Here is a 15,401-nt window from a genome sequence, read left to right as displayed (position 1 = left end):
CCATCCATACAGCACTAAGAACCCTTCCAATTCTGATCCTGCTGAACAACAGTATTTCAACAGTATTGAAATTTTTGGTGAAAAACAACATCATTTGTAAATGTTAAATCTTGCTAGATTTATATGTACAAAGGGAATTGCGGGACTCAAAAAATTTGGGGTCAAACTCTGGAAAAAAGTAGAAAGGTCCCCAAAATGGGCATACAGATAATACTGCAAGAGCAGCAAATTACATGTCAGGAGCATGAATAGTCTAGGTAGGGTCTGTGTGGATGGGCCATTGCTGGATCAGGAGGGAAGAATCAGATAAGCTACTGAACCTTGGCCCAAATGCTTCTCGAGAGCAGAAGATTGGCAAAGCGTCTATGCCATCAAGATTTGGGGGAGGGAAGGGAAGGAGCCATGGCCTGCTGCAATATGGCCCTTTGCTCTTAATGTTACAAAGCTATTCATGTGTATTCTAGCTGCATAGTGGGGTGTCATAAACTCTGAAAGTTAATGTGATTTACAGAGCTGCATGCCTCAGTGGAGGCAGCCTGAACCAAAAACACCAGCACATTCATTTCCAAATGTCAATAAAGAGGCCCTACAGAAGATACAGGTACTTGTAAAATGCCAGTGCAAAGGGACTGCAAAGCCACCCACCAAGGAATACCCCCTGTGTAGAAGGAATCTAGAGGGCAGTAGGCTGCTGAATGCAAGTCGGGGTAGCCCTGAGGCAACCTCCCAATGGCCCCAGACTAAGGGAGACAAAAAGTAACATAGATCCACCTTCCGCCCAACCTCTTGGGTCCTGCACCAAGCAAAGTGAGCATCAGGTCTGGAAGCTCCATTCTTTGAAGTATGGGTTTACTCAGACAACAAGCGAATCTGTGTAAGGGGCTTGCTCCCATAAGGCACCGAGCACTCATAACTCCCATTGCAACCAACTGGAGCTGAAGACGCTCACCACCACCACACAGGATCAGACCCCAAGACATGAGCCGATGGTGCAGCTATGACTATGTTAATTACAGCAAGAGACAGATAGGCATTTGGAAGGAAGCGTAGTACTATGGGGGAGAAACTTTATCAGTTAATTGGACAAACTAAGATAAGCTTCCTCACTTCCTTCTGCCCTAGAAATAGTACAGGCCAAATTAGTCCCTGATGTAACCTCAACTAATTTCAATGGGATTATACCAGGGATGAATTTGTCTCTGTGTCCTTGTTGCTGTGCCATGGACTAAATGCCCATCACTACCAGCAGAATAATTCAAACAAAAGGAGATGCATCTTTTAACAGATTTAGTAGGAATGTCTGTTAGATGAACTATAAATAGCCTTAACTGTACAGAGAATCCCCAACTAAAGATCAAAATTGATCCAAAATGTCAACATGTCAAATGTCTAAATCTGCTTGTTTACAAGTAAAAAAAAAAAATCGTTTCATCCACTCTTTAAAAAAACAGCGAGTAATATCCAAGTATAAAATGCATCCTGCAGTTTTAAATTGCAAGATCTCCAAAGCTTAATGGAATCTAGAGATCAATGAGTCTCATCAGTGACTCTGCTCACAATCATTGTCAGGCTTAGTAATGAGATAATGCATTATATTATAAGCATATTATTATATTATATTATATTCTACGCAGTCCGTGAGCCTGTTCTGTTAATTCTGCAGGCAATAAAAAGTGGTGTATGTATGGCTGCAAGCGTTTTTAAAGGCTGTATTGTATACTATTCCGGCCCCGTCACACACACACACACACACCTTTTTAAAAGGATACTGAGCTATGAAATTCTTACTAATCCAATTTAGAAACTACACTACTGACTAGGCAAATGCCTATTACACAAAGTTCAGAGGATACCAAACAAATTTCCCCTCATTATAATTTTATTTTTCTGCAGTGGTTGCTCCCTTTACAGGCGTGACTCTATTTCCATAAACCCAGCACTTCAGCAATATTTCTAGAAACCTGCCTGGAGCTACAAAACATAGCTTGGCTGACTGAAATGAAGATGATAAAACTTTGAAGTCATTCAAAAATCTATCAGACATGTCACACGTCTAAGGAGTTTGGCAGTCCAGTGCTTATAACCACAGTACGAGTTTGCTTAATATGAGTGGTTGTCCTTCGCTCTGAATTTCAGATCTCTACAGTCACCATATATCACAACTAGATACAATTTGCAATATTAATTCCTGAATTGATTTGTTTTTTAATGTAAATAAACTATTTTAGACATTGAAACATTAGTTGAACAAATAAAAAAATATCTTATTGAGCTTAGCCAAGGGTAAGTGCATGTCCCAGAGCATAATTTAACACTGACTAATGCTGTACTTCCCCATATGAACCAACTATTTATTTGCCAACTCAATTCTGGGCATTATTTTCCCATATGAATTCCTCCAGACCAAGAGCATGCAAAGAAGTCACATCATGTTTCTTTCAAAGTGGAGCTGCCACCCTCAGTTTGGATGTGCTGGAAGTGGCCATGATTTGTAATATTCAGCACATCATAGGGTGAAGCTAGTTCTGTAAACAAGTGCTGTCTTTCGTAACACCCTTCTCCTTTGCATAGCTCAGTCTTAGTTAATGAAAGTCCCAATCACACCACAACTTAGCCATCGAGGGTGAAATCCTGGCCTCACTATCATTTTAAATGAGCCATGATTTCACACTTGGAGCATTCACTGTTTATTAAAAGGACAGACAATATGAGGTTATGGTTTTCATAATTTTAGGACACGATTCTGCCACCCTTCCTCAATGTTAAGTAGCACCTTACTCTGAGAACAGCCCATTCAATCAATGGCACTACTTGCGGAATAAGAGAGTACTCAACAAGAGTAAAGGTGACACATGATATTTGTTTAGGAACAGATTCTTCCAGCCTTACTCATGTTGAGTGGAACGTTACTCAGAATAGACTCATTTAAATCAAAGGGACTACTCAAGAAGCAAGGTACTACTTAGCATGAATGCAGATGGCAGAATCTGGCTACAAGTAAAAGTTAGAAGTTAAACACCTGCACAACTGAGGGTAAACAGACTAAGAATCACAGCTGTATTAGTTTCAGAGTACCAGCATTGTTACTCTGTATCCACAAAAAGAAAAGGAGGACTTGTGGCACCCTTAGAGACTAACAAATTTATTTGAGCATAAGCTTTCGTGAGCTACAGCTCACTTCATCGGATGCATTCAGTGGAAAATACAGTGGGGAGATTTATATACCTAGAGAACACCCATTGTTTCATGTTCTCTGTGTATATAAATCTCCCCACTGTATTTTCCACAGTATGCATCTGACAAAGTGAGCTGTAGCTCATGAAAGCTTATGCTCAAATAAATTTGTTAGTCTCTAAGGTGCCACAAGTACTCCTTTTCTTTTAGTTGTATTAGTGTAGTCCAACAAAATTTAGCCCCAATTATCCAGTGTAATGTGGCTATTTTGTGCTCCTCAGAAATCCCAGTGCTGCCCTGAAACTAGCTTCCTTACTTGCCATTGAAGGATCCTAAAATTAAACAGAATTGCCATACTGACTCCGAACACCACCCACTCTCCCAGATGTTCATGTAGGGAATATCCCCAGAGAAAAGAGGGTGTGTCATCCCCTTGTCCACCAGATCCTCAGCTGCTGGAATGTCCACACGGGGCTGTTGGCTACTGGTATAGATTAGGACAGTTTCAAATTGCTCTAATTTATGCTGAGGGACTGGACTCGCACTCTCACCTCAAAATTTGCACTAAGTGCTCCCTGGCCAGTGTATCACCAGCATTTTGTAGTACTTCATATACAATAATGCAGTGATCAATTTCACTTTAATAAATACAATCAGGAAAATGAATACCTGATTTAGTAAATGTAAAAGGAAAGGTACACTCAGTAAGAGCAATATATTTCTATGTGACCAAATCCTGGGGTTCATACTCAGCTCTTACTTGGAACTAGTTTATTGCTAGGTCTTTTTGCTAGGCATAGTCATATTTACAGTTGCTGTGCACCCCACTACATGCTCTATGGGCTACACAGCTCCAATGACCATAGCCCCACCACTTCTTAAAAACCCTCTCTGTGGCAGAAGGAGTCCACACAAAGCACAGTTCTGTGGAATGTAAGGGCACAGATCCTCCGTGCATGTTTTCCACATCTGGCTCCACCAACCCACATGGGAAGCATAACTGCAACATCTCCCCTTGGTTATTTGGCTTTTCACTCCTGCAAAGGGCAAAATGCATCCCTCCCACACCCACCCCAAAATAACCAGGTCATCGTATAAGTTTCCTGATTTGCAACTGTTTTACAGAATAATAAATAAGTTTAGCATTGTATCCTGTTTTGAAAAAAAAGGACGCAGTTTTCTTTCCATCTTTTTATAAATACTGTTTGCCAGTAAAGTAATTGACCCCTTAAGATGAAAGGCTAATATCAGCTGTTTTTGAGCATTCGTTAGATTTTCTTGTAAGAATGAAGATGTAGGCCCTGAATCATCCTGTGACTTACAGAGTGGACATTTGTTAACTACAGACTTACTGGTAACAGTCTTGTGTATACTTTACACCTCTGCATTTACCAATCCAGTTTCTTATGGATCAGAGTCAGTAATACAAACTTGCTTTGGACTTTTTGGTGCTGCATATGACAGAAAGTGCATTGATCATGCAAAGCGTGGTAGAAAACAAAGAGGTGTTGACTGAATTTATGCCTACATAACACACCCATTCACACTTTTAAAATAAGGTTTTCTCTTTAAAACCATTTCCATTTCCATGTCTTTCCATCTTAATCTCCCACCGAGTGTCCAGCAGTATAATATCCACACAATACACTGCACCCACAAGTAATTGCAAAATTGTGGGAGAAAAAATAAGAGGCCAAGACTCAGCTGAAAATCTGACCTTTATATGTAAAATGTTGTTTTCTTCAATGTAGTTTGTGACAATCTTTATTGGGCATTATGTATAAAGTTTAAAAGAGAAGAGTCACAAAAATTATTCAAGGACTGGAAAAAGTGTCTTACAGCGAGAGACTTAAAGAGCTTGATCTGTTTACCTTGTCAAAAAGAAGACAGACAAGTGACTTGTTTGTGTATATGTACCCTCACAAGGAGAAAATAATAGGTGCTAAAATGATTTTAACCTAGTTGGAGAAAGACATAACAGGAGCCAATGGCCAGAAGTTAATGACGGTCAAATTCAAACTAGAAATAAGGCATACAGTTTTAAAAGTGAGGGTGATTAACCATTTGGCCAAAAAATCAAGGTATGAGGTGGAGTCCCCATCTCCTGAGGTCTTCAAATCAAGACTGGATGCTTTTCTAGAAGATGTGCTTAGTCAAAAAGAAGTTATTGGGCTCAATACAGGGATGACTGGGTGAAATTCTTGGCTATGGTAATGTAGGTCAGACTAGATGCTCTAATGGTCCTTTCTAGCCTTAATCTATGAAAAATGTATTATGTTGCTTTAAATAAATTTCTTCCTCAGAGGTACTGCCTTTTATGGAGAACAAAAATATGTATCTACTGCAGAAGCATTTCAAATTGCTAATTCAAAATGCAGGGACACAGAGATATTTACACAATTGGTTTTCATATTTATAAGCAAGAAATTCAGATGACAAATACACGGGACTATATTTTCAAAAAGATATGTCTGATTTCTGTGCACTATTATCATGTGTGTGCAAACATGCACAGTTTATATGCATAATTCAAGTGTATCTTTTAGGAAAAGATACATATATTATAGTTGGAGCAAACAACACCAGTGATAATTAAGATTGCCTGAGTGTTTCTGTTTAAAGGCCGTATTTCAGTTACTTTTAATCTTTACCTTTCGGTCTGAAATTTTCTGAGTCTGACCTCAGTTGAAGGATTATTTTTTAGGAAAGTTTGAGAAAAATGGTTCTGCCATGTTTGAGTACAATAATAGTAAAAAATATACACAGCTCTTAATGGCTCTAATGAGCCCTCAGGGAGTGACAGAACTTGGAAACTTGGCAGTTGTAGTAAATAAGTTAACCACCCCCCCATTCTCACTGTTCTGTTGGCACTATCTGTGTATGTAAGAAAACCCCATGTCATTAAAAAATGCACGTGTGTCTGGAATGAGGTAGGGCTCCCTTATTGCATAGATTCTTAGAAAGTATGCATGAAAATGAGGCAGGACTCATGGGGATGGTGGAAGGGCCAGTGCAGGGAAGATTGTGCAAACTTCCTGCACAGCAGCAAAACATAGACAAGTTTGATTTTCCTAGTTTACACAGAGATTTTATGTTTTTCACAACACAAAGATTATCAGTGATAATGCACAAAATGTACGTGTTCACATGTGGAGGTAATGCTGGAAAAAATCAGGCCTAAAAATATAAAAATCCTGATAAGTTCCTAGGTCCAGGCAAGGAAAAGTATCAGTTAGACTGCATCATTATTAGGTTTTTTTCTCCTAAAAATGAGTATGTTTAATCACTTCTAAAAAATGTAACTGCAGGTTCATACTTGATATTCATCCACTATGTGTGCTGGATTTCTGGTGGGCAATTTCTCAGAATGCATATTTTTCCTAGCAGGAGATCTACACTCTCAATCACTAGGTTCAGGCTGCACTGTCAGTGTATTCTGTGGAAAAACCTCTAAACATATGGGTTGCAAAAGTTGTTGTTATTGGAATCCAGGCATGTGTAGCAGCACCTGTCTTATCTGGCAGGGTTTTTGTCAAGTTTTCTGGCACAAACGCTACAATAATGAGATTTCTAATAGGCACTGGTATCGACATGCTTAGGGTAATTCTGCACACAGAAGTCTCATATTTCAAGAAGTTTCACATTTAACAACTATTTTAAGTCAATAGAATTGATCTAATACACATGTGCATGCTTGCTGCTGGCTCAGTTGCATGGCAGCTTGCCTGCTTTGCTGCCAGCTAGGATAGTGGGAAAAGAACTATGGAAACTAAATACACTTTAAGGGCAGACATATGCACTTGTTTGGAGGAAGTGCCAGCTCCACTACCATGTTAGTGCTTAAGAACCAATGACTGAGCCATGGCAACAGCCCAAAGGGAACTATTCACCTGCTATTTTAGCAGAGCAAGAAGCACAATTTGCGGGGGGGAATTTTCAGCATGATGTGCAGGTGTTCCGCTTTGCAACTCTCATTAATGTTAATAGAAGCCATGCTGATAAATCTCAGCACTTCGTACTGAAAATTTGCACTCAGTTGAGAAGCAATGAGGGGAGAAGAGGACTTCAAAGCAGAACGGTGAGAAAATTCAGCATCTGAAAAAGTAATTGAGAAACTTTACAAAAGCTCAATAAAGTGTCTGTAAATCCCAGATTATGGCACCACAAGTAAAAATATTTTCACAGTTAAGAAGTAAAAAGTAGTAAGATATGGAATATAAAAGGAAAAAATAGTAAATTAATATGTTCCAACATATGACAAAAAACTAACTATTCCATGTCCTATGGCTCACATGGAAAGGACAATTGATATGAGATTATTTTAAAATGATCTTTTTCATATTTTCTTTTTCAATACCCTTCTAGCAATCTCAGTGCTTGTGCTGTTGATTGCTATGACACAGCCACCTATTTGATATGGGATGGGAAGAAAAGTTCCAGTCCAGTTTGAAAATAAGGTGAAAGAGCAATGTAGTGAGGATTTAGTGTACTGTTTTTACCAAGCAGATGGGCAAATACACTAACTGAAGCAAAGGTGTAAAGTTTCCATCACACACTGGTAGGAGATTAATTCCAATTCTGTAACCATGACAAAGTTACACAGTCTGAGAATGGTCTGAGTAAACTGAACAGAAATGGAAATATACTGTACCTAGGCAAGTTCCATTTGAAATATGGGATACACCTACTAGTGCCATTACAATTATCTGTTAAGATTAAGGCTCTGTCCCTGTTTTCAACATGAACTCATATAAACCAGAAACATTTACTATGGCATGAACCGTGTCATATAGGTTCAAAGCTCAGGAGTATTTTGTTTGTGAAAATAGAAGGCTCTGAAATAAATGGGCAGAAAGTTCAGAAAGGCCTGAGCACTGAGCAGGTGTTGGAGAATCATCTTTATCCAGGGGGGAATCCAAATAAAGGCCTAACCGAGGCAGCAAGAGAAGTCACAGAAGTGAACTTTTTTTTTTTTCAAAAACAAAACCAAACCAAACCACCCAAGCACTTTAATCCTCCCTCCTACACCAAGCCGAAGTAGCCATGCTTGGTACAGAGAAGCTATTGATACAGCTGGGGCACCAGGAACAATTCTACATCCTAAGCTGTGATCTGCAGGATAGCGGATATGAAGCTGCTCTTGCAGTCTAGAGGCTGTAATAATCCCTTGTGATACTGTTCCAGCCTGTGCTGCACCCTCTGAAGACAGCAGATGATGAATCCACAGATTGTCATGGACCTTTTGGCCCTGATTTGCTCCTTGCCTAACATCCCTAAAACCCATTCCACAGGGACATGTAACAGCCCCCAGGGAAACCGAGCATTGCTGCCCAAAGGGTGTGTGAACCATGAATCTTGTCTCCTCACAACACACTGATTTGGCTGTGTCTCGGACTAAGTACAGAGAAGGAGGGTCTAGATTCTGTACTGAGTAGAAAACACATTCCATGGCCTCCTTCCATCCAAAACGACTACTTTAATAAGTCACTTATCATCATCATCTTATCTTTTGTTACTAATTACAATACAAGCATGGAAACAGCTACACAAATTATTCGCATGTATTTTGACAAGAATACAACGGAGAAATATGTTTGTTAATTTAACAAGCAGCTGAGGTTTTAGCCTCTTTGACTGATACACTTCTCTGAGCAGTCAGTAAGCTGATGTCTTGGAAGTCACTGAATTTCAGCTTTCACTGTTGTCACAATAACTTTCTCCTTTCTCTTATCACAAACAGTATTTGATATAGAGATATAACTGACAATAGTAATAACTGCAGCTCAGTCTGGGTTGATAGTGACCTATGTTGTTACCACCTGATGGCTGTATGATTGTTTTTGTGAAACGAGTTGATTGGTCTCAGTCCAGTTCCTGGCGGGTGTTGACTTCCCCAAAACACCTCTGGAACTGGCACTAATGGGCACTCTTGTTAAAAGTCTTCATAGAGAGTCTTAGTGCATATGGAGACAAATTTTCCCTCCCACCCCACATGTGGTGCCATAAGGTCAGAGATGTAACAGATTGGAAGGGAGGTGGGAGGGAGAATATTGCACTGCTCCTGCTTCTGCTGCATCCACCATGGGGAAGAAGACGACTTTAAACTTCAAGGTTGGCAATAACTTGCTAGATGCATTTCACTAGGGCTAAATTCATTACAGACTGCCACAAAAAGGGGAATGAGGCGTGTTATAGAGTCATGAAGATATGTATACCTTATTGAGTAACTGAGACCTTTTATTGTTATCCTTCTGCTTCCTCTCTCATTCCCTCCCTTTTCTGTTTATGAGCCTCACTTATATTGTGAGGAATTTAGATTGTGTGCCCTTCTGGGTGGGGACTGGGACTTTTCTTGTATTTGTGAGGCCCCTACTTCAAATTTGAATGTTGTCTCATTAATAGCTAGGGCCCCATGTCCGTCATGGAGGTTGCAGAAGTCACGAATCCCTGGGGTGACCAGAGCAGCTGTTGCTCGGGTGGACCCTGGGGTGGCCAGCTGGAGCAACTGTGGTCAGCGGCACCTGGCAGCTGGTGCTGCTGGCCCAATGTGCCTCCCCAACCTGCGCCCTCCACCAGTGGCCCCCCTCATAAGATTTAGTCAGGGGTATTTATAGTATAAGTCATAGACAGGTCATGGGACATGAATTTTTGTTTATTGTCCACGACCTGTCCATGACTTTTACTAAAAATACCCATGATTAAATCGTTGCCTTAACAGCAAATAACACTCTAACTTTATAAAACTTTTTAAAGAATTAACATCTCATAGCAAATACTTACATTTGATGCTGGTTAACCTGCTTTTTGGCACTGAACAGTCTACGGCTGCTGAAAACAATAAAAAAAAATAAAAGTGAGTTATGCAAGATCCTATTCTTAATATTTGCTATGGTTAGAAGAATATATTACCAAAATATCACTAAAGGAAGACTTGTTTAATTAAAGGCTAACAGTTTCTATTTTTCATTGTGGTATCTGCTTATGGTGTATTCAGACCACTGGTTTGTTTTAATGGATTCAATTAAATGTCAAAGAAAAATTCTTGATGCTGAATTTTACAGGAAATATGCATTTTAATGAACATTCCCTATAAATACAGACTGTACTATTCACTTGCAGCTATGGAAAAGGAAGTGTAATTAAAGTATGTTACTTCCTGTAACTACATCTCCAAAGATATTGCTCCCCAGTGTAATATACTCAATAAAAACATGTTTATTCTGACCTTGAGTTTTAATGGATGACAAAGCCTGAATATTCCTGTCTTTAAAGCATGCCCTAAAAATATGTGCAGTGATGCTAGGGTGACCAGATAGCAAGTGTGAAAAATTGGGACGGCGGTGGGGGGTAATAGGCACCTATATAAGACAAAGCCCCAAATATTGGGAGTGTCCCTATAAAATCGGGATATCTGGTCACCCTAAGTGATGCATGGATGAGGAGCAACACAGGAATTATGACATTGGAATATGCTAATTATTTATCCAGTACCCTGTCTCTGAGAATGGCTGGAAGAAGGTAGAAAAATATAATGCATCTAGTGTTGTGATAATATATCCCGAGAGAGAGGAATTTCTTCCTGAGCTTAACTAGGTCCTGATCCTATAACCATATGTGTGTTTAACTTTAAGCATGTGAGTAATCCCATTGATTTCAATAGAACTACTCAGGTGCTTAAAGTTAAGTATGAGTAAGGCTACAATTTAGTCATGGGTATTTTTAGTAAAAGTCATGGACAGGTCACGGGCAATAAACAAAAAAGCATGGCCCCATGATCTGTCCATGACTTTTATTAAAAATACCTGGGACTAAACCTTACCTGCAGGGAGGGGGGCACTCCTGAGGACTGCTGTTCCCCCCCAGGGTGGGGCAGCATGGGGCCCCACTGCTGCTGCTGGGGGGCGTGGCCCAGGGCCCCCTGTTGCTGGAGGGGGGGACAGCTCGAGGCCCTGCTGCTGCTTGTGGGGGGGCCAGCCTGGGGCCCTGCCGACACTGCTGCTGGTCCCGGACCACTGCTCCAGGGCAGCACCGGGCACCAGGTGCCCGGGGCTGCCAGAGCAGCAGCCAATGAGGCTGGTCTCAGGGCTTCTTCAGCTATTGGGATGGCCCTGTAGTCAGCTGCACCAACGCTGCATTACTATTTGCAGGATTGGGACCAGTTTATGCCATGAAGCATGGGAGTAGGCTGTGAAATTTAAAACAAACACACACAAAAATCTACTTTTTTTTTAGTACTATGCACACAAAATATTTAATAAATTCCCAATGACCCTTGGGTCACTGCCCTAGATTCAGCACATTATATTCTATTATGTGACTTTTTAAAAAGGTAGGCAGAGCTTTGCAACCTAATTTTTTTCACTTGATTCTTTAATGAAAGGTTGACTGTAAACACTGCATAAGGACAGCATCACAAGTTTCTAAACTTCAGTAATATTCAATCTTTGGGCATAGTTTTGCCATAATTAAACAAAATGTACTCCATTTTGCACTAAATTTATACAAAAAAGGGAATTAGCTGTTCTATATAATTTAAATGGAAATGGTATTGCTTCAGAAGGTTGTAGTGGCTGGTATGAAATCTGAATTGAGGTTTGGTGCAAAAAATTTCCAAATACAATACAAGACAGAGATACTTCGGAGTTAATCTCTCCAAACTGGAATAAGAGATTAAAATGAAAAGGTTGTGCAAGTTAAGGAAATCTGTGGAACAGCTTGCATAATGTCTGAGAACGGCAACTCCTCAGATCATAACTGGAGCAGGTTGCTTGTGAAATTCAAACTTAAAAACCATTTGGTCAGAAATATGCATTTCAGTTAATACGGAAGTTAGAATGGTGCAACTACTGTTTCATCCTATTGCCATATATTATTGTGAGAGCCAGAACTCACAGTAGCAGATGAGAAGCAGATAGAAACTTTACATAATATCACATACTGTGATCATATGGATGGTGAGAATGAGTGCATATTAAAGCAATGTGACTGATGATAGTATATTTCTGTCAAATATGAATCAGGAGAGGAGTGTGTATTCGGAAGCATGCTGCAGCTGCAAAAATGAATGCCTTGGCAGAGATCCAAAGAAAAGCAAAAGCTATAGCTAAACAACATCAACTCGTAGACTGACAATATATTGGCACAGACAAGCCAAAGAGTCAGTACTCTTCCTCCCACCACATTTTTAGAAAAATAAAATTATAAATAAAGCACACACTGGAGCCTCTGATTCACCTTGCTGTGCTTCCTCTGTGCCTAATAAAGATAGTTATTGGCATTATCTTCTTCATATTCTGAGTCTGAGTTTTAGTGATTATTAATAACCGAAGATTAGCAGAATCACTAGCCTGATTTCCTTTGATCATCATCCCACAACAAGCAAAAATGGATGAGGCAAGAAAGAGGATAAAGTGTTGGATTCTTAGTTCATAAGGAGCCAATATAAAACTGCACTATTATGAAGAGGCAGTGGTTGACTAGCTTTCCATTATAAGCTCAATTTTATCACAGCTACTCACCCAACCTTATCTTCACCCAAACTAAAACAATCTCCCTGATTCTTCTCATGAGTGCTCATTCCTCTGCCAGAGAAGAATTAAGCTGTGAGTGAGTGGAACCTTTACTCTGAAGTTCCAGACTTCCTAACATTTGCTTTGTGAAAACAGTACTCTAAAGGTTGAATTTACTTCTCTGTAAAGAACAATGTACATTATTATTGCTGTATGAATAACAAAGATTAATAATAGATTATATTAATTTACCAACATTTGGGGAAAATTTTCAAAGTGCTAAAACACTCACATCTCCCTTCCACTGACTGCAATGAGAACCCTTAGTGCTTAGCACCTTTGAAAATCAGGCCTTTTGGGGGGTTTATTTTGTTCGTTTTTAAAAGATGAAATGCTCTACATTTATTCTGATGTAACTAATCTATGTTTACTGCCACAACTCTATCCTAATTAAGATTTTCTTTTTTTTGGTCTAAGCATATTACTTAGCATCAGCGACAAAACAGAGTGAAATGAAGAGAAATCAAAGTAGTAACTTTCTATCACCATCCGAATGAATAAGAAAACAACATGTTAATGTGAGAAAAACAACCACACACAAAGTTACTGGATGACTTTTCATATTTATTATTAGTCGGAAGCAACCAACTGACATCAGTAAGGAACAGAACCAGCAAAAACAAAACTTTCCACAACCCAATTCTTGTTACAGGTCTATTCTAATGCAAAGTGAAGGAAGGAGCTAAAACTGGGTGTAGAAGTTTCATGTTTGGACATTTTTACCTTTGGCTGAAAGGATTTTGTTATAATGAACAGCCATGTGATCCCTGATCAGGTACTGGTTATTTAGTCTCCGGGAGGAGTCAATGCAAAAAGCTATAAAATTAAACACATTTGAATGTTATAAAAAGTAGTGCAAAGATCAATAGTTATTAATTAATTACAGTTCAAACCCAAACACAGTTCCAAACAAGAGCTGCAAAGATGGCAGACGGTGTTACATAATGGAGGCCACAAGAACCAGCGCATGGGCCTGCCCTTGCTTTTGGCCTCCCAACGTCACAGGTGACATGCCCTAAGGGGACACTTGTCTTTCCTAACAACTTCAGAATCATGGTACTTTTGGGAAAGGATACCGAGGCTTTAACTCACTCCTTCATTCTAAGATGTCATCTCTCCCTGATACCTTTTCTCCTTTCCCTGCAGTGTTGGTTTGCACTACAGCCCCAGATCCAGTGGCTAAGCACTCTCATTCCATCTTCTACATGATCATACTGCATCTCTAAACAAACCAAACTGAAATTTGGTGGTCACCAAAGTGTGCTAATGCTCCCTTCCCTCTCTTTAAAACTGAATAGTGTATGTCTGACAGCCTCAAATCCAGGTGTTCCAACCATGAATCCCATGCACTTTGTCTCTCCCACATTAATGGGCTGGTTTGGTAGCATTTTCATAGTTAAAATGCTGAATTGATAAAGTCCTAGTTTTCCATTACTTCCACCGCATCCATCCAACCCCAAACTTTTAAAAACTTCTATTCCAAACCAGTAACAGAATATATGTTTACATTTCATCAGTATAAATAAATACATTTAAAAACAATATTCAGTTAGTTGTCCCTCCTCTCCATTTACCTTCCAGTCCCCAAGGTCTGCAGGAAAATGTTACCCACATTGTTAGAAGTTTTAGAGATATTACCAACTGTTACATGGGAAACAGAGATTCCTAAACTCAGGATATTGTGGGTGAGGGCCTGATGCTGTGAAATGTTGACTTTATTGGGAGTTCAGCACACTCAGCACCTTACATGATCAGATTTGTCCCACAGAGTCCTAAAGCATTTTCGATCATTTATTTTTATTTAAACAGAATGTTTTATTTAAACATTCATGTTTAAGATACCTTAGGACACAAAAATTTTAGATTGGACAGAGTTCAAGAAGTTCCTATAAACATAGGCACTGTTTTAGCAGGGCATTTAAGCACATGCTTAAGTGGTCTACAGAATAAAGGGCACTACTCATAATCTTAAAGTTATTATACATATGCTTAAGTGCTTTGCTCAATGGGAGCCATAGCTTCTTCATCACCTGAATGGAAACAAACTCAGTATCATATTAGAATACATATTATTCGTTCTATCTGAGCCATTAGCTCATAAGAAATAACACTTAAAGGTGGTATTTTTACCTTTTTAGCTGTAATTTTATGTATTCTAGCCAGAAAAAGCACCAGGACACATAAAACCCACTTGTGAAAAGACCAAATGTCCTTTCAGTAAAGCACATTTGTATATTACTATTATTAAAACCTCAGTAAAAGTTTAAGTCAAAGGTTTTAATGAAATAACTTTTTTTTAAAATCAGAAAATAAACAAGTCCATACAAGGCAACCATGACAACCCTTTTATCAACTCATACATATTACTTACCATTACTCTGAGTACTTAAATGTCCTTTAAATGGGCTTGCTGGACCATATCTGGGAATGGCTGGATATTCGCTCACTTAAACAAAAATGTCAAGCAATTAGAAGGAAATACATATTTTGACAAACAGGATAAAGCAAAACATGTTTCTTTACAGCTGCAATGGTCTGTTTAAATCAGTTATTATGAGAAATTTGAATCTGTGGCAGCCAAACAGATTACTGGAAGGGTGGACTTTATTTAATATTACAATGTGAACATCATTATAGTTCAATGAGCTTCCCATATTA

General features: G+C 39.2%; 1 protein-coding gene across 6 annotated transcripts in view; it reads right to left on the bottom strand.

The window, feature by feature from the left end:
• The window catches only part of SPATA7 (spermatogenesis associated 7), a 77,309-nt gene that overhangs the window by 34,188 nt on the left and 27,720 nt on the right, over positions 1–15,401 (bottom strand). For 4 of the 6 annotated variants that reach the window (XM_073349369.1, XM_073349366.1, XM_073349368.1 and 1 more), the window contains 3 exons: positions 15,115–15,189; positions 13,467–13,559; positions 9,955–10,002 (listed from right to left, as the gene is read on the bottom strand). In XM_073349369.1, coding sequence (XP_073205470.1) covers positions 9,955–10,002; positions 13,467–13,503 — 85 coding nt within the window. In that variant the 5' untranslated portion in view covers positions 13,504–13,559; positions 15,115–15,189. Of the gene's footprint in view, positions 1–7,064; positions 7,270–9,954; positions 10,003–13,466; positions 13,560–15,114; positions 15,190–15,401 lie in introns of those variants that run through there. The other 2 variants (XM_073349367.1, XM_073349371.1) reach the window with 2 other exon arrangements.

Source organism: Lepidochelys kempii, chromosome 6 (assembly GCF_965140265.1).
Source record: "Lepidochelys kempii isolate rLepKem1 chromosome 6, rLepKem1.hap2, whole genome shotgun sequence".
In the NCBI taxonomy this organism is placed as follows: Eukaryota; Metazoa; Chordata; order Testudines; family Cheloniidae; genus Lepidochelys; species Lepidochelys kempii.
This window is presented reverse-complemented; position numbering and strand designations above follow the sequence as displayed.